Genomic DNA, 20,177 nt, shown 5'->3' with positions numbered 1-20,177 from the left:
GAAACTAGAGATGTGAGATTAGTTATCATTGGGCAGTAGCCTTTATCTTATGCCTAGGTCTGCAAATAAAATGTTAGAGTGCAGAGTAATTTTCAAGTATTGGATGCCCAGGGCTTCCTTGGACTTAAAAGTTGTTGAGGAGTAGGGTCATTTGAGAGAGGAGTTGAAGATTCTCAAGAGTAGAGCTGGCAATGTAAAAGATGTGGAGTTCCATTGGAGAAAACAGACTAAGAATGTTGCTAGATGGGAAAATGCTCTTGTTGTGCCAATTGAAAAGCTGGTGATTGTTGATTGGCTTAATGCGAGGCATGAATAAAATAGTTCTTCAATAATTTGAGTAAGGATTGCCCTTCCTGAGGGAGATCAAGGTATGATTCAGTATTTTGCTTTGAGAGAACTGGAAATTGCTTGCACTAAGGGTTGTGACCGAACATATAGCTCAATCAATAGCAGATGGGTTGGATAATGGTTGAGGAAGGCAGTTTATATGAAGAAGGAACAAAATAATTCCTGGAGAACCTGAATTAATGTTAAAAAGTCCTGAAGGATGCTTAATCACCTACAGCACAAATAAGTTGACAGTAGAGGGGATAGCCATCAGCAATCCCAAAGACTTATGGAGATTTTTACAGTAATGACACATCATCAAAATGTATACTGTTTCTAACTTAAATACAACATTTGAAGTGAAATACACAGCAAGTTTTTAACAGGAATATGGTTCATATTATTTTGTTCTGATTTTTTTAGGCGGTAATACCACACTATGAAATAAATTTGCAGCCAAAAAAGGTAAAAGCTGGAAGTAGGTGTAGTAGGAATCCAAATACAGAACTGGATAATTTAACCAATAACATGCTGTGACACATGGACCTAGCATGGTGGATGAAAATTAAACAAAACTAATTACAAAATACTTTTGCTGTGGCTGTAGTATGAAAATGTCACATTTCCTATAATTTTTCAGGGACAGTGCTAGAACATAGAACATAGAACATAGAACATTACAGCGCAGAACAGGCCCTTCGGCCCACGATGTTGCACCGACCAGTTAAAAAAAAACTGTGACCCTCCAACCTAAACCAATTTCTTTTCGTCCATGAACCTATCTACGGATCTCTTAAACGCCCCCAAACTAGGCGCATTTACTACTGATGCTGGCAGGGCATTCCAATCCCTCACCACCCTCTGGGTAAAGAACCTACCCCTGACATCGGTTCTATAACTACCCCCCCTCAATTTAAAGCCATGCCCCCTCGTGCTGGATTTCTCCATCAGAGGAAAAAGGCTATCACTATCCAAAAGGCTATCACTATCCAATTACAAAATTAAAACATTGTGATTGCCAATTCGGAAAGTTGTGCATTATCAACTATGGTCTATTTTTGTGCAATATTTGGTCTCAGTAAGTAAAAGGAAGAACAAGTTCAGTGAAATATTACCGACAGAATGTGTAGGAGTCGAATACCCCCACTCCACTGATGGTACCCTGTATTTTTTTTCATTTTGTAATCATCATATAAAGTGACCAAATACAGTGCTATTTTAAATAAAACTGAAATTAAACCAATCTTTTCCAGATGGGTGCTTGTTTCTCTAAGGTTTTCAATGGTTGCCCTCTGAAAATTCACTGTGCAACATCATGGATTAATCCAGACACAAGAGGTATTTGCCATTTCCAGAACTAAAAATTAGAATTTTTAATTCTTGATTTCTGCTTTCTTAATTTAGTTATTTATACTTCTCCCTCTATAGACCAGTACCTCATTTTTGGTGCTGAAGAAGGCATTTACACTTTAAACCTTAATGAATTACATGAAACATCAATGGAGCAGGTAAATGTCAATTTATTTATTTTGAACGATGTTTAACATTTGAACTGTTGCTGTACTTCCCAAAATCCTCCTCAAAAATTAAGTTGTGTATTCAAATAGATCACAAATTGATTTGCTTCACTATGGGGAGTTTTGAGGGTTGGCAGGAATATAATATCTTCTACATCTTAATCTCTAAGCTGCTCAATGTGCTTCATTTCAGCTTGTCCAAAGAAGGTGCACGTGGCTGTATGTAATGAACAATGCATTACTTTCAATATCTGGTAAGTTTCATACAAATTTTTATATCTGAAACTCTATAAACCATTTTAGCCGTCCTTTTGTATAAGAGGCAATAACAGAAAATGACCTTTGCAACCTATAAAGATCTTTATATAACAAATAATATTTTACAAGAATTACTCTTGCTTTAAGAGCGAGTAATTATGGTTCAGGAGGCCATCATTCTTTTCATTGAGTCCATACTGGATCCCTGTAGACCAATCCTGCGCTGTAATGTTCTATGTTCTATTTATAATCATCTAGAAAGGAATAATTTGATTAGGGATAGTCAGCACGGTTTTGTGAAGGGTAGGTCATGCCTCACAAACCTTATTGAGTTCTTTGAGAAGGTGACCAAAGAGGTGGATGAGGGTAAAGCGATTGATGTGGTGTATATGGATTTCAGCAAAGCGTTTGATAAGGTTCCCCATGGTAAGCTATTGCAGAAAATACGGACACATGGGATTGAGGGTGATTTAGTGATTTGGATCAGGAATTGGCTAGCTGTAAGAAAACAGAGGGTGGTGGTTGATGGGAAATGTTCATCCTGGAGTTCAGTTACCAGTGGTGTACCGCAAGGATCTGTTTTGGGGCCACTGCTGTTTGTCATTTTTATAAATGACCTGGATGAGGGCGTAGAAGGATGGATTAGTAAATTTACGGATGACACTAAAGTCGGTGGAGTTGTAGACAGTGCGGAGGGAAGTAGCAGATTACAGAGGGACATAGATAAGCTGCAGAGCTGGGCTGAGAGGTGGCAAGTGGAGTTTAATGCGGAAAAGTGAGAGGTGATTCACTTTGGAAGGAGTAACAGGAATACAGAGTACTGGGCTAATGGTAAGATACTTGGTAGTGTGGATGAACAGAGGGATCTGGGTGTCCATGTGCATAGATCCCTGAAAGTTGGCACCCAGGTTGATAGGGTTGTTAAGAAGGCATACGGTGTGTTAGCTTTTATTGGTAGAGGGATTGAGTTTCGGAGCCATGAGGTCATGCTGCAACTGTACAAAACTCTGGTGTGGCCGCACTTGGAGTATTGCGTACAGTTCTGGTTGCCACATTATAGGAAAGATGTGGAAGCATTGGGAAAGGGTGCAGAGGAGATTTACCAGGATGTTGCCTAGTATGGTGGGAAGATCGTATGAGGAAAGGCTGAGAGACTTGAGGTTGTTTTCGTTAGAGAGAAGAAGGTTAAGAGGTAACTTAATAGAGGCATACAAGATGATCAGAGGATTAGATAGGGTGGATAGTGAGAGCCTTTTTCCTCGGATGGTGATGGTTAACACGAGGGGACATAGCTTTAAATTGAGGGGTGATAGATATAGGACAGATGTCAGAGGAAGGTTCTTTACTCAGAGAGTAGGAAGGGCGTGGAATGCCCTGCCTGCAGCAGTAGTGGACTCGTCAACATTAAGAGCATTCAAATGGTTATTGGATAAACATATGGATGATATTGGAATAGTGTAGATTAGAGGGGCTTTAGATTGGTTTCACTGGTCGGCGCAACATCGAGGTCCGAAGGGCCTGTACTGTGCTGTTATGTTCTATGTTCTCATCCAGTCAGTCCCATTCCTCTCTATTTACCCAGCAGTCCTGTAGTTAATTTCCTCAAAGTGTCTATCCAATTTTCTTTTGAAATCATTGATGATCTTGGCTTCTACCACCATCGTAGGCAGTGAGTTCCAAGTCATCACCTTTCAAATGTGTTTTTAAAAAATAGTCTCCCTCACATCCTGCCATATCACTTCACAAAAATCTTGTCCTCATACCATCAGTTTTGGGCAACAACCCTTTTTTTGTCTACCTTGTCTATACCTGTCTTTATCTTGTACACCTCTATCAGACCTCCCATCAGCTTCCTTGCTGCTCAAAAAATAACCCCAAATTTTTCAACCTAACCTTGTAGCTAAAATTCCTCATCCCTGGAACCATTCTGGTAAATCTCTTCTGTACCCTCTTACAGACCTTCATAAAGTCTGGTGATCAGAACTGGATGCAGTACTCTATGTCCAAATAAGTGTTTTATAAAAGTTCAACAGAACTTACTTTTGTACCCAGTACCTTAATATATGAAGCCCAAGATCCCATAAGCTTTGGTAACTGCTCTCTCAATATTTCCTTCTGTCTTCAAAGGTCTATGCACATGAACCCTCAAATCCCTCTTTTGTACACTTTTCAGAACAGCACCATTAATATTACCTCTCCTTATCTCTTCTGTCAAAATTCCGCACTCTTCTCTGTCTAAAATTCCATCTGCCACTTGTCTGCCCATTGTTCTAGCCAGTTGCAATCAATTATAATTGTCTTCACTGTTCACATTTCCAAGTTTGGTATTATCAGCAATATCGAAGTATCGAAAAAGCAATGCTCCTAGCATTGGCGTTTGGGGACCATCATTGTCTATCATCTTAGAATCATAAAATCCCTACAGTGCATAAGGAGGCCATTTGGCCCATTGAGTCTGTACCGACACACCTTTTTTATTTTACCCAGGCCCTATCCCCGTAATTCCACATATTTACCCCACTAATCCCCTTAACCTACACATCTTGGGACATTAAGGGGTAATTTAGCATGGCCAATTCACCTAACCTGCAGATCTTTGAACTGTGGGAGGAAACCAGAGAACCCGGAGGAAACCCACACAGACACGGGGAGAACGTGCAAAATCGACACAGTTTCCCAGAACCAGAATCGAACCTGGGTTCCTGGCGCTATAAGGCAGCAGTGCTAGCCACTGTGCCATCCCTTCTAGCTTGAAAAACAACCTTTTACCATGATTATCTGAAACAAAAACAGAAAATGCTGGAAAAAGTCAGCAGGTCTGGTAGCATTTGGCAAAGTTTCAAAGAAGTCATATGGACTCGAAACATTAACTCTATTTTCTCTCTTCACAGATGCTGCCATACCTGCTGAGTTTTTCCAGCAATTTCTGTTTCTGTTTCAGATTCAGCATCTGCAGTATTTTGCTTTTATATTGCAGTCGTTATCTGTTTTCTGTTCTTAAGCCAATATTTTATCCAAGCTGGTACAGACTTCCCTATTTTATTAGCCACAGTGTTATTATTAACCAGTCTTTTATGTGGTGCTTTGTCAAATATTTTCGAAAAATGCATTTAGATGACATTGTATTCGCGTTGTCAACCTTCTCTGTTACTTCATCAAAAAACTCAATTAGATGAATCAAGCAGGATCTGCCTTTTTAAAATTAGTGCTGGTTTTCTTTACTTGAAGAGTTTGAGTACTTTTCAGTATTTTGCTTAATTATTTTTCCCAAAACCTTACCTACCACTGGCATTAAACTGATCAGCCTCTTATTAGTAGAAATGTCCTTGCATCCTTTGAACAGATGTATCATATTTATCACTTGAAATTCCATGGCATCTCTCCTGTATATACGGAAGATCTCCACCCCACTTCCCTTAGCAACCTGGGATGCAAGCCACCATGAATTAATCGTACAAATGGATATAAACGGGTATAATATAGTCAGGATTACGGAGACATAGCTGCAGGGTGACCAGGGATGGGGACTGAACATTCGGTGATTGTCAGTATTTAGGAAGGATAGTCAAAAAGGAAAAGGCCGTGCGGTTGCAAAGCTGGTTTAAGGGGAAATGAATGCACTAGTGAAGGAAGATATTAGCTCCAACGCTGTGGAATCTGTATAGGTAGTGCTGAGAAACACCGAGGGGCAAAAAGTATTAGTGGGGTTAGAAATAGACCCTCAAACTGTAGTGGTAATGTTGGGGATGGCATTAAACAGGAACTTAGAGATATATGTGATAAAGGAACGTCTGTAATTATGGGTGACTTTAATGTAGATTGAATAATCAAATTAGTAACAATACCATAGAGGAGGAATTCCTGGAATGTATATGGGATGATTTTCTGGACCTGTAGGTTGAGGAACCAACAAGAGAACAGGCCACCCTAGACTGGGTATGGTGTAATAAGAAAGGAATGATTGGCAATCTAGTTGTGACCCCTTGGGATGAGTGACCGTAACATGATAGAATTCTTCATCAGGATGGAGTGTGATGTAGTTGATTCTGAGACTAGGGTCCTGAATCTTAATGAAGGAAACTGTGATGGTATGAGGCACGAGTAGACTATGATGAATTGGGAAACATTACTTAAAGAGATGAAGGTGGATAGGCAATAGCAAACATTCAGAGAACGCATGGGTGAATTGCAACACTTCTTCATTCCTGTCTGGTGCAATAATAAAATGGGAAAGGTGGCCAAACTATGGCTTACAAGGGAAATTAGGGATTGTATTAGACTCAAGAAAGAGGCATACAAATTGGCAAGAATAAAACAACAAACCTGAGGATTGGGAGAAGTTTAGAATTCAGCAGAGGAGGACAAAGGGATTGATTAAGAAGGGGAAATAGATTACGGGAGTAAGCTTGTGGGGAACATAAAAACTGACTGCAAAAGCTTCTGTAGGTATGTGAGGAGAAAAAAATTGGTGAAAACAAATATAGGTCCCTTACAGTCACAAACAGGGAATTTATAATGGTGAGCAAAGAAATGGCTGACCAACTAAATACATACTTTGGTTCTGTCTTCACAAAGGATGACACAAATATCACACCAAAAATGTTGGGGAACACGGTTTAATGAGAGGGAGGAACTGAAGGGAATCAGTATTAGTAGGGAAATGATATTGGGAAATTGATGGGATTGAAGGCTGATAAATCCTCAGGGCCTGATAATCAACATCTCCAGAATACTTAAAGTGGCCCTGAAAATAATGATGTATTGGTGGTCATCTTCCAAGGTTCCATAGACTCTGAAACAGTTCCTGCGGGTTGAAGCGTGGTTAATATGACCACACTATTTAAGAAGGCAGGTAGTGAGAAAACAGGAAATTATAAAGCAGTCTGCCTGATGTTGGCAGTGGGGAAAATGCTACAGGCCATTGTAAAGGGTGTAGTGGAGGAGGTGAGGTGGGTGGCAATGGCAGGGACCACATCGCCCCTAAGTTTCAGCCCCTTCAGTCACATTGTAGCGCTTTGCCATTTCAAACAAATGAAGGTAGTAGTCCTTTATATATAATCACTACATGATTCATTTCCTTTTGGTGATTTGGGAAAAGTTACACCATGCTTTGTTGCATTATTAAATGTTTGTGTGTAAGTTTGAATATTCACATCCAATTCCTGTATTGTATTTTGGACCATACTGTAAGCAAGTGATAACATTTTGCTAGATATTACCACTGAGGCAGTTGAGTTTGTCCTATAGCCTATTGTGCTTGTGATCCCCTCAGACTGACTGGAGTTTGTTTTACTTGCAGGGAAAAGTCAGTTAGGTGGAGTACCTGTTGTTCAGAGTACTCCCCATTGTTTATAGAAGAAACAATTTTGTGATGAATTTACATACGTTTGTGATAAATTTTACAGCATACAGGTCATTTGGCCCGACAGGTCTCTGCTGCTGTTTATGCTACATATGAGTCTCTTCCCACCTTACTTCATCTGATATATCAACGCATCTCTCCCTTTCTCTCTCATTTATCTATGTGGTATGCCTCAACCATTCCATGTGGAGCCGAGTTCCACCTTCTCAGTTTTCTTTCCCAGATGTTTCTCCTCAATTCGTTCTTAGATTTATTAGTTATATTTTGATTTTCATTTTTTGAGTGAGGAACCAGCCCGTTTGTTGTGCACTAGAGGGTGCATGACTTCAGAAAGTTCTGATGCTTTGTGTTTTTTTTGTGTGGAACAACTTTTTGGTTAGTTTGAAGTTGTCTCCATTTCTCACCTCTTGTCAATGGAATCATTCTGGAATGTTCCCTGTTAGGGAACGTGCTCAGGGTGGATTGCTAGTGGAGGGTTTGGTGTCATACTTCAAAACTCAGAAAAATCAGTATTTCCAAAAATAAATCAAATAAGTAAAGCAGGGGTAAGTTTAGACTTTTTTAAAAAGGGGATAATATTTGACACCATCTGAAATTTTCACACTTTTATATCACGATCACCTGAGACACAGGTATATTGAGGCCATTATGTACAATCTTCTAGTCTTTATGCTATATTCTCATTCACTATTTTGGCAACTTTCAGAGCCAATGTTTTACTGACTCCTGGGTAATAAGGTTCTAGTTGATGCAAAATATTTTTAAGCTATTTTGTCAGAGCCCATTTGTCCAAGAGAGAGAAATATTTACATACGTTGTAATATTTACTGAGGTAATGTGTATATGAGATTTGCTGTAGCCGAGACCTCTCAGGCAAAGATACCTCAACAGTTATAGAATCTTGCAGGCAGTTTCTATGATGCAAACTAACAAATATTACAGGATGTTTGTCTCAAGGTGGATATTGTTAGCTAAATTGATGCGTAATGTGCTTTTTGTTAAGAAAACAGCATCTTTTAGTTGACAGCCTGTCAGTAATCTGTATTCAAGCCCGTTCTGTGCTTGAATAGCAAGGCCTCCTGGTAAGACTTGGAGATATCCCAACTGGAAACTTTCAAGAAACTTTGAAAAGCATTCTAGAAATAGTTTCTGTTGCAATAAAAAATTCTGGATCTCGAGAGGACATTTCTTCTTGTTGCTCAAATTAGAATCCTGGGCAGAACTTCAGCATTGATGATGAAAACCAATCCAGTGACTTTCTTTGTGAGGCAATTTGAGGCATATGGATATTAGCTTGTTCCCAAAAGTCTCACGCACTTATCCCACTGTGCAGAGAAATTGACAACTAAAGGAAAGCATTCAAGTAAGGGCAGGGACAACAGGAGAAATCTGATTACAGTAACCATGGCCTCCTTTTCCATTTAAAACAACTTGTATTTGTATTGCACCTTAGCATAAAATGTCCCAAGGGACTTCAAAGGAGTATTATAATGCAAAATTTGGCATTGAATAAGGTAAGGAGATATTAAGTACAGAATATCAAAAGCTTGGTCCAAGAGGTAGGTTTAATGTATTAAAGGTTGAAAGGGAGGTGGTGAGGTTTAGGAAGGGAATTCTCAAAGTTTGAAGCTTTGACAGCTGAAGGCAGGACCACTAGTGGAGTGATTAAATTAGGGATGTTCAAGTAGCCAACAATTACAGGAGTGTGGATATTTTGGAGGGCTATGTGACAAAAGAAGATTACTGTATTGAAATCATAGAATAGAATCCCTACAGTGCAGGTGGAGTGCATTTGGCCCATCAAGCCTGCACTAACAACAATCCCACCCAGCCCGAAACCCCACATATTTACCCTGCTAATCCCCCTCGCCTACACATCTTGAGACACTAAGGGGCAATTTAGCATGGCCAATCAACCTTACTGTGATGGGTTTAAGTTTTAAGTTTATTTATTAGTGTCACAAGTAGGCTTAGATTAACACTGCAATGAAGTTACTGTGAAAATCCTCTAGTCACCACACTCCAGCGTCTGTTCGGGTACAGTGAGGGAGAATTTAGCATGGTCAATGCACCTAACTAGCACATCATTTGGACTGTGGGAGGAAACTGCGACAACCGGAGGAAACCCATGCAGACATGGGGAGAACATGCAGACTCCGCACAGACAGACAGTAACCCAAGCCGGGAGTCGAACCTCGGACCCTGGTGCTGTGAGGCGGCAGTGCTAACCACTGTGCCACCATGCTGCCCAAAGACAAAGCCAGTGACTGATTTGAAAATGGGTGAGACTTTTAAAATCTAGACATTGCTTAATCGGGAGAATAGGGCTTGGTGTAAATAAGGATACGGGCAGCATAATTTAAAGGATCTCATAGTAATGGGGCATAGAATGTGAGAGTTAGGAGTATATTGATTTAAGCAAGTTAAGTGGTAACAAAGGCATGGTTGGGGATTTCAGGTGTAGGTGAGCTGAGGACAATTTTATGAGAGTGGAAATAGGTTATCTTGGTGATGTTGCAGGTATGTGGTTAGGCGGAGGTTAAGCTCCTGCGTTTTAAGCTATTCAGTTCAACGCTGGTGCTTTTGAACGTTGTTTTGCATCATGTATGACATGGGATCACATGACTCAATCAGTCATTTTGAAGTGGCCTCTCCTGCCAGCTGACTCGCCCAGTTGCAGCTTCCCTCTGAGGCCTTGCAATTCAAGTTGCTCTCACTCCGAAGCTGCTGTTCCTCATTCTCACTGCTCATCTCCCGAGCTCTTGCTATGAACGAGGGAATTGGTGAGTGGGAGAGGCAAATAATGGGAGGGTTAGTGAGAGGGTGAGTAGGCCAGTGGTAGGATCAGAGAGCACGTTGTGTGGAGAGTGTAAGGTATGTGCAGTGAGCGGGTGGGTAGGCAACTGTGAGAGGGGAGAAGCGGGAGGGTTGACCAGCAGGATAGGTGGTGCACGGGAGGCATTACGAATATAAGATTTAGCAATGTATAGTATTTCAGTATACAAGTTTTAACGTTTTTCCTGAGGAGAAAGGTCCTACAGAATCTAACTTTAGTTGTAAATCTGGTTCGCTTATTATTGTTTTGCTTAAAAGTTTTTCACGAATGCAATGACACCATTAAGCATGGATTTTACTGTACTTCAGATATTTACAATTTACTTAAATTTCAGTTTGATTATAACATATTTTCAGAACTCTTGAATTTTATCCCCTCGCCTAATTCTTATTGAAAGCTAAACACTTGGCTAATTTTACATGAGTGTAAGCAGGTGTGTAGTCAGTATATATTTGCATAAATATCTAAAATAATGAATTGATTAAGAAATAGGAACGAAAGATGGACAAAGTTTGTTTTTCTAAAATCCTATGGAATGCTGTTAGAGTGGTAGGTACTCTTCCCTCTTTCTCCTCTTCCATGCCCTTTATCCCTGGACACTAAGGCCAGTTTCATTGCAAGCTCAGGCCTGAACCCTGGTCTCTTGTCCCCCCCCCCCCCCAAATATATGCATTATTCATAACATTTTGCCAAAATACATTGCATAACACTTCAAATTTGATTAAAATAAAAATGTAATATGAGCATCGGCCTTTGATCTGCATGATCCTGGTGTTGACTGCTGTCTGCAAACAGAAGTCCTTCTTTCAGATGTGGCTCAGTGGAAGCACTCAAATCTCTGAGTCATAAAGTTCATCCAAGCTGGGATCCTATTCCCACTCACCTGAAGAAGGGGCTCAGAGCCTCGAAAGCTTGTGTGGCTTTTGCTACCAAATAAACCTGTTGGACTTTAACCTGGTGTTGTTAAACTTCTTCCTGGGGTGTTGCAGGTGCTAACTTTCAGGTGAGAAATTAAACTGAAGCCACATTAACCTGCCCTCGCGATGGACATGAAAGATCCTATGATACTATTTTGCATCGGGGAGTTCTCCCTGGTATCCTGATAAGTTTCACCATCAGTGTTAATAAGACAGACTATCTGGTCATTATCACATTGCTGTTTGTGGAACTTGCTATATGTATGTAAATTAGTTGCTGCAACATAGTGAAATTATTATGTTTGGGTCTAATTATGAATTATAAATAGACTACAAGGTAGGTCGATATAATTCAAACAAGGAGCAGTTTATTGAATGTCTTAACAGGTGCACAGTCGGTCCAAGACTGACTTCCCTGGTGCTTGTTCCCCTGAGTCACCTGGCCCACTCTCTTGAAGGGGTATAACACCCCAACTACATACATAACAACTCTCCCCACTTATTTCAAAACTCCCATTGATAACATGGAAACGTACTTTAAATATTAAGTGGGTATTGAACCCAGCATATAGACCACACCAGAACTATATACAGGGAAACATGGAAAAGCATGCAAAACACCCAAACAGTGTCTACATCAACATGATCAGTCTCTCTGTGGGACAGCAGGTGGTTCCTAGACAATCGTTGCCTTATCTCAGGAGTCTTCTCCAGTATCATCTCCCAAATTTCCAGAAGCTCCAACTATTCAATGGTTGCTAATCCCTCAGGTTGGTTTCTATTTTCCTTGGATGTTGCCACCATTTCCTGTCCAATAAGACTACCCCTGGCTCGGTGACACTTGGCTAGGCCAGTTCCCCTGGCTCCATCCAAAATAATTTGGCATCTTGGAGAAATTCTCCCCATTTATGAGGTGCGGCAACCAGCTGGTCTGCATGCCTCAGCTGGACCAGTTCATCCTGGTTTGCACCGTATACGACAATGGCCTTGTTTCGGCCACCACTGTCACTGGGATCCTTTTTTCTCCAGACGTATAATTCCAGGCCAAGATGGTCTCTCCCCTTTGAAATATTTTCGACTTGGAATTGCCCGCCCTTCTGGCCATCTGTCCTTCCTGATTTCTCTCTGCCAGCTCTCTGGTCTTTCTGGCCGCAGCAGGTCAAACGTGGTCCTCAAGTGACTGTTAAACATTAAAGATGTCGGCGAACATTTGGCCGTCGCATGTGACGTATTACGATACATACTGCGGAATCTGTTTACTCGTCGTCCTAGTGAACCCTCCCCTTGTGGAGCTTTCAATGCCTGCTTCAGGTTTGGAAGAATTTGTCCGCCGGGTGATATGTAGCCGACTTCACCTGTCTGACTCCGTGGTGGTCAAGGTACTCTCTGAACTCCTTCACCACAAACTGAGGCCCATTGTCACTCTCAACTTTTTTGGGGTTCGCGAATCTGCAAATATTTCATCTCGTCACTTCCGCCGACCCTGACTTCATATCCGCCACTCGGGCCACTTGGAATGGGCATTCACTACTACCAATAACATCTGTCCTTCAACTGGACCTTCAAAATCGATGTGGATCCACTGCCACAGAGATTGGGGTCATTCCCATGGGTGAAGGGGCAACAAGGGCGGCGCCTTCCTTACTAATATGCAGGACTCGCAAGATCCTGCTGTCTTCTCAATTTGGGAGTGCACATTCAGCCACCAAAAATAGCTCAGAGCAATCTCTGTCATTCACACCACGCCAGGATGCCCTTGGTGCACATGGGTTTTGTCTTAGTGGGAGAGGAATGACAGCTCTCATCCCCCACAATAGACATCCATCCGATACGGACAACTCCCACCTCCTGGAAAGGTAGGGACTCAAATTTGGCTGGTTTCTATGACTCGTCCTCCCTCTCAGGACTAAGTCTATCCCTTGGCTTAAAACCGGGTCATTCCGGATAGCATCTGCACCTGGGTCGCAGGACATTGGCATCTTATCTTCCTGGGAGACGTACGTGATTTCTAGGTTCCAAGCGGGAACATATTTGAAAATTCGTTCCCCCTGCCAGTCCACTGAACAGTCTTCAGTGAGGGGAAGTGGGTAATAATCCGTGCACTTAGGCTGACTTTGACCTTAAAGTCGCCACAGATTCTAACAGTGCCATCTGTTTTTAAAACCGGGACAATTAGAGTGGCCTTTTCGCTGGTGGTTACTGGTTCAAATGCTCCTATGTTCACCAGTCGTTCCAATTCCGCCTTCACTTTAAATCAGATGACGTACGGTACCGGATGCACCTTCATACTCCTTGGATGAGCCTCCGGCTTCAACCAAATTTTAATTTCGACCCCATTCATCTCTCCCAGAGTCCCTTGAACCCATCCTTATGCTTGTGCAGGACATTTTGTGGACTTGTTTTTGAGTCCTCGAGCCTATTCATGACACCCCAATTTAACTTCACTTTCTGCAACTAGGAGCGTCCAAATATAAAGCAGGGTAGTCACATTTAACTACATACAGTGATAACTCAGCACAGTGATCCCTTGGCTGTATTTTTGCTACTACATAGCTCTTCAATGGCACCACTTATTCTGTGTATGTATGTAGAGTAATCTTGGCAGGTTTCAACAGTGCCCTTAATTTTTCTTTATACAGTGTATTGGGAATCAGCAACACTGCTGCGCCCGTGTCCACCTCCATCTCAATTGTCTTTCCCTCTATCTTGGGAAGGACACAGAACTGACCAGCTTCTCTCTGTACTAATAGGATGTTTAACTGAAATTCAGCTGATTTTGGCTCTTCTGCTTCCTCTGCAGATTCGGCTGTCTTCCTGTCTTCTTCCTGGCTGGTGGCATGTACCTTATGCCTTGTCCTCTGGGTTGTCTCTTTTCAACTTCCCTTCTCTTCTTTGGGTTGTGTCTGACAATTTCGGGCAATGTGACCCACCCACTTATATCTGTGGCATTGGGCTTCACGAGTCCAACACATTGACTCTTCGTCAATGGCAGCATTCTGCGATAGGCACCACACTCTGCTGAGCTTCCGCTACTTTATGCCATTGGGCACTGACACCCACCCTACGTTGCTTCAATGGTACCAACTCCATCACGATACCTATTTCAAAAGCTACCCTGAAATCCAGGATTTTCTTCGTTTATAGCTTCTGTTGAATGGCTTCATGGTGGAAGCCACAAATTAAACGGTTATGCAAAACATCCTACGAATTTGGAGAAACCCTCCAAATTCACAATACTCCGCAAATCTTTTTAAAACAGACACAAATTGAGCGATGGACTCTCCTTTTTACTGTACCCGTTTATAAAAAATGAAAATGTTCCACAATCATTAGTGGCTTGGGTGCAAAATGGTTTCTCAGCACCTCACGCTGTTCCTTTTCTCTGTGGGTTTTTCTGGTTGCAGCTCGAGTCCCCTCGTTTTGTGCTCTTCGCGCCAGCTGCTTCCTCACCAAATATGCTAGTGATCCTCTCACTACTTTCTCTGTCGACTGCAGCCCAAGTCCCCTCATGATCGCTGTTTTCGGCTCACTCCCCGGCGAATACCTTTTTTTTCCCAGGCAACGACTGTAGTCTGAGTCGCTTCCCCCAACACTTGGGCCTGTTCCCTGCAAGTCTGCCATGCTACTTCATCAATATGCGCCATTTTCGAAGTCTGTGCGACATCAAAAACAGTTGTAACACACAGTCAGTAGCCATGACTCAGCCTTGTCGCCAGTTATGATGTTTGGGTTTAATTATAAACTATAAGCCATCACAAGGTACGTTGGTATAATTCAAACAAGGAGCGGTTTATTGAATGCCTTAACAGGTGCACAGTCAGTCCAAGACTGATTTCCCCCAAGCTCCACCCTGGGTGGACCTTGTTCCCCCAGGTCACCTAACCCACTCTCTTAGAGGAGCATAACACCCCAACTACATACATAACAGAAATGACCTAACATGGTTCATGAGGGCATTACCCAACTAAGTTTGGCATTGAGCCACATAAGGAGTTATATTAGAGCTAAGACCAAAATCTTGATCAAAAAGTTAGGTCTTACAATGCTTAGACCTAACCTTCTACCCCTGACAGGTCACTTTATTATTCAGACATGATAATTATGAGAAATAATGAGATAGCACTTAAAAGCTCAAATTAAGCACCAACATCTTTATTAGATTTGAACAGTGTAATGCCCAATTACAATACACCTGTCTTTCCAGGGTAGGTAGGCTGTTTCATTGATAAGTTCATTCTTTCTGTCACATCAAAATCCACTTTAAGCGACAGTTGTCCAATGAGGTGTCTGATTCTTTGTTCAAACTACAATATTAGAAATTTTGACAATGTGTATATGTTTAAACTGCTTCAGTCATTTCATCACCTCCTTATGAATGTTACAGATAGATGCCCTCAAGACCTTTATCTCTAAACATAACCCCTGGTCTCCTGGTCTCTCTCACTTGTTATAACCATAGGGCAATTGCATAATTCAAGTCCCTTAAATTACTGACTTCTTCCAAACTGTTGCTTGGAGAATAAAGGGCAGAGTTTATCGGATCAAGCATATAAATTAAATATGACTTCTAGTTTCTCTGCATTTCAAAAGGAGGCAAACTCTGACATCATCCTTAACGCCTGTATGTGTCACTCTTTCTGGCAGCTTTCAAAATACTTTTGACCACCTGGACCAGCTGATTTGGCATTTTTAAAGCATGTTCAGTCAAATCTATTCCTTATCTTTTTGTTTCCAGACATCATGGCTCCATGTTTTTATCTGCATGTTTTTTCCTAAATTTTAACTTCGCAACAAAGCGAAACATAGCTTTGAAGTATGCCTGTTTATTAATTTTGACTTAATAGTTTCTTTATTCTCCTTGCTAAATGTTCCATAGCCTGAAAGACCAATGTCTCTGAAATGCCAACCTGTAATGAAAAAAGTCCTGCAGCTGTTTACTGCCAACAGCAATCTGTATTTCATCCAAACAATCTCATTCCATGCCCAGGTTGAATTGTTTTTTTCAAATCTCAACCACAAATTTCACTTAAAAATATAACCAAGTCAATAAAAAATATTGTGTGTCTTAACTGAGTAATGAGGCAGGGAGAATTAGTGGAGTGAATGTCTGAATTTTAAGCCATGAAAGTTGGAGAGACAGTAACCAATGCTGCAGTAATTAAAATCTGGGTAAGCAAGAGGCCAGAAGTGGAGTGAGCACAGATATTTCATAGGATTTTCAATGTTTCCTATATTTAGAGATTAAGATCTTGAAGGCATCTATCTGTAACATTCATAAGGAGGTGATGAAATAACTGAAGCAGTTTAAACATGTACAAATATAGGGCTGGAGGAGGATTTAAGTGTTCATACTTAGGGAGTTAAACACTGGCCTTTCATTTTAGGAATATCAGTTTGAATCCAGCCCAGAAGGGTTCAATGAAAGTTTCCTTTGTTGCCAATTGTCATGGTCACATGTAAAATAATTGCATTATCTCACTTTAGTTTCTACTTAGCATGGCCCAGCTCACAAAAACTAATCTGGTAATCTGTTTACAAAATGGGTTAAAAGAGAAATGAATAAGTGTCACGCCAGTGCAGGTTGAGCAATGTAGAGGAGATTTACTCTCCATCTTTCGAGCTAAACCTGACGTTGGAGTACTTGCTATTGACACAGCTGTCTGAACTGGGAGTTTGTTCTGTTTGCAATCAGTAACATTTCTTGAAGCACACACAACTTGTGATTTTTCTTTTTAAAGCTTATAATTGTGAGATGTCCTTTTGAAGAATCAGATTACCACTAATCTCAGATCCCTTCTTAAAATCACTATGGGTTCAATAACTTTGCAAATCCTGAGCCTTCTTGTTTGTATCTAATGTTGAGCATAGAGTGCACTTCAATATACAGTGTGTTCCAACCACGTGAGGAGGGGTAAAAATTAATTCACCTAGTTTACCACTCCAGGTCTTTCTGTAACAGGGTTTAGTTATGAATTTAGTGAGGATGTGTTTTGCCACTAATGCAGCAGCCCTACTGTGTACACTTCAGATTATAAATAATTCATCAGGCGTGTTTTCTGAGTTTAAATTAAAGAATGAAAAGGTTATTTATTTTGTTTAACAAAACTTTGTAAATTGTAACCTTCATTCATATATCTCACATATTCCCTGAGCCCCACACATATAAACTAGTAACTTGGTAGAATACGAGGATAGACTGAATATTTTTTTACAATTAATGAAGAAAATAAATTTAAGTACACAGTTAGCTGTGTTTCGAATGGTTTCAATGCAGCGATTCCATGTTGCAGCCGTTTTGTTCAGCTGCCTTCCTGGGTGTAATTATATAGAGCACATTTTTATGTTTTGTTCCCAAAATATCCTGGTTTGCAGTCAGTTCTCTTCTCAAGGTGGTTACTCGGCGATAACCATGTGCAATACTTCTGAGAGCGCGACACACAGATCTTGCAGCCTTTCAGTATATCCCTCCAATTTCTGGTCTGATTTGGTAAACAGTTTGTTCAAAAGCCTTGCTGGCTGTATATTCCAGGGGAATTTGATTACCATGTCTGCTGCAATAATTGTTGTACAACAGGTAATTACATATTTGATGTTGCATCGCATAATGATTTAAAAGTCAGCAGGAGATAGAGTCTTGGTGTAGCATGCAAGTTGTTTATTCAGTTGGCTGGCAGTCTTTGCATTGTATTAATAACAGTTTATTAAAATCCAGCCAGAAAAAAGGCATTAGAAATTTGTACCTTTATTCTTTAAAAAAACACGCATCCTCGTAACAAATATTCTTATTTTCCTGTACATAGATCTTTCCTGATTCATTGTTGTCTTCGGTATCTCTGGTTAATTTGTTGTATCAAAAACTAAGGTCAGTCAAGTGTCAAAATAGATCCCAAAATATTTCTCTTTCTGCTAAATTTATTCTGGCAAGTATTAAAACTTGTTTCCAAGTATCAGGGTTGTACAGGATAAGTTTCTTTATTTCCTATGGTATCAACAACTCCATTTTAAATACAATATATTTATTTATACTTAAATGGAAAGTGTTTCATTGGGAGGGATGACCCATTTTTCCTCCTGTTCCTTAAATACTATGTTCTAATAATGTTTTATTGTGCCAACACATTCATGACTGAGATTTACATTGGAAAGGGATCTAATATAGGGAACAGCACTTGGAAGTTTTCAGTTTGTGAATCTCACCTGGGCTTCTTTGGCAGCATTTCCCAAATCTGCAACCACTGCTGCCAAGGAGGACAAGAGCAGTAGTTGCATGGGAATGCCATCATCTCCAAGCTCCTCTCTAGACCTTCCTCAAGAGCATACATCATCCTGATTTAAACATATACTACTATACTTTCATCGTTGCTGGATCTAAGTCCTGAACTTCCTACCTAAATAGCATTTGGGAACGCTTTCACCACTTGGCTTAAAACAGAGACGAGGAGAAACTACTTCTCTCAAAGGGTCGTGAATCTGTGGAATTCACTACCCCAGAGTGCAGTGGATACAGGGACATTGAGTAAATTTAAGGAGGAGATGGACAGATTTTTAATTAGTAATTAATTAGTTGAAGGGATATGAAGAATGGGCAGGAAAGTGGAGTTGAGGCCAAGACAAGATTGACCACAATCGTATTGAATGGCAAATCAGGCTTGAGGGGCTGAATTGCCTACGCCTGCTCCTAATTGTGTTCTTATGTTTGGCTATTCAAGAAGGCTTGCCCCCGAAGATCCAAGTTGAGATGAAAAATCGAACCATTGTGCCACAGATCATTTAAAATCACAAAGGTTAATGTTGAACCACAAAGAGACTGTGATGTATTATAATTTTGAGCAGATATAAAAATACAGAACTAAGATGCAGCTAAGACATTCAGTATTAACTAGAGGAAGAATTCAATAAAAAAAAATTCAAAAATAAATATATAAACCTGGAATTCCTTAAATTACTGTTTTTTTCAGCTAATGAAATGTGTAAATATTTTATACTCTTGGTATAGTGGTGATTGAAAGGCATTTTTCTTTTACTTCTTTAGGAAAAGCTTCCCAGCTTTACTCTCACAATTTGGTGGGTCTTTTTGAGTATGCTAGACAAATGCAAAAATTGCCTGTCTCTATTCCTGCATATAGACTGCCTGACAGAATACTTCCAAGGTAAGAGGCAATTCCTTCATACTCAATGAAATTATTTTAAAAATATTCTGGCTGTCACAGTAAGAAATTGATGAAGTAAAATTGAATGTCATGACAAGTGGATGTGTGCAGTTGTGAGTTTTCCAATAGCATCAGTGTTAGATTTTTTAAGAATTGTGACATTACAGTTGTTGGAATAAACTCTCCTAGATGTTTTGGAGATTGGAATGGGTTAAAATGGATCTTTATTGAGCAGTCAAACAAACACACTCAAGAATACAATAAGGTAGCCACAAGTGGCAGTACCTCGTGGGAGCTCTAGGTGAGGATCTTTCTGCCTGTCCCAACAGGATTAAGACACACCCTTCCTCCAGTTTCTCACTTGTCTAAATAGAAGAATGAGCATGCCTGTACAGAGCTTCATTAAGATTTAGATCTTTACCTTGGATTCAACCTTTGCCACAACCATTTTGTTTAAGTCCTCAAAGTCATTTCATATTGTCCAACTAGCAAAGCTATTGCTTATCTCTAAAGTCCACACTACATGCCAACTCGCGTGTTATGTATTAACCCTTACAAGAGTGATATCATTAAGAGTCCAAAGATGTGCAGGTTAGGTGGACTGACCATGTTATGTTGTCCCTTAGTATCCAAAGATTTGTAGGTTAGGTGGATTAGCCATAGTAAATACATGGGATTATAGGGATAGGGTGGGGGCTGGGCCTGGGTAAGATGCTCTTTCGGAGAGCCAGTACAGACTCATGGGCATCCATGAGGCGCTGTGGGTTATCAGCAGCAGCGGAACTGTACTCCAGCACAATCTGCAACCTC

General features: G+C 40.6%; 1 protein-coding gene across 20 annotated transcripts in view; it reads left to right on the top strand.

The window, feature by feature from the left end:
* map4k3b (mitogen-activated protein kinase kinase kinase kinase 3b) overlaps positions 1 to 20,177 on the top strand; it is a 288,964-nt gene that overhangs the window by 248,698 nt on the left and 20,089 nt on the right. For 9 of the 20 annotated variants that reach the window (XM_078230175.1, XM_078230182.1, XM_078230179.1 and 6 more), the window contains 5 exons: positions 751 to 792; positions 1,581 to 1,665; positions 1,756 to 1,835; positions 2,038 to 2,098; positions 19,250 to 19,367. In XM_078230175.1, the coding sequence (XP_078086301.1) occupies positions 751 to 792; positions 1,581 to 1,665; positions 1,756 to 1,835; positions 2,038 to 2,098; positions 19,250 to 19,367 (386 nt within the window). Of the gene's footprint in view, positions 1 to 750; positions 793 to 1,580; positions 1,666 to 1,755; positions 1,836 to 2,037; positions 2,099 to 18,017; positions 18,080 to 19,249; positions 19,368 to 20,177 lie in introns of all 20 variants that reach the window. The other 11 variants (XM_078230171.1, XM_078230180.1, XM_078230183.1 and 8 more) reach the window with 3 other exon arrangements.

This window comes from Mustelus asterias, chromosome 15 (genome assembly GCF_964213995.1).
Source record: "Mustelus asterias chromosome 15, sMusAst1.hap1.1, whole genome shotgun sequence".
NCBI lineage: Eukaryota > Metazoa > Chordata > Chondrichthyes > Carcharhiniformes > Triakidae > Mustelus > Mustelus asterias.
This window is presented reverse-complemented; position numbering and strand designations above follow the sequence as displayed.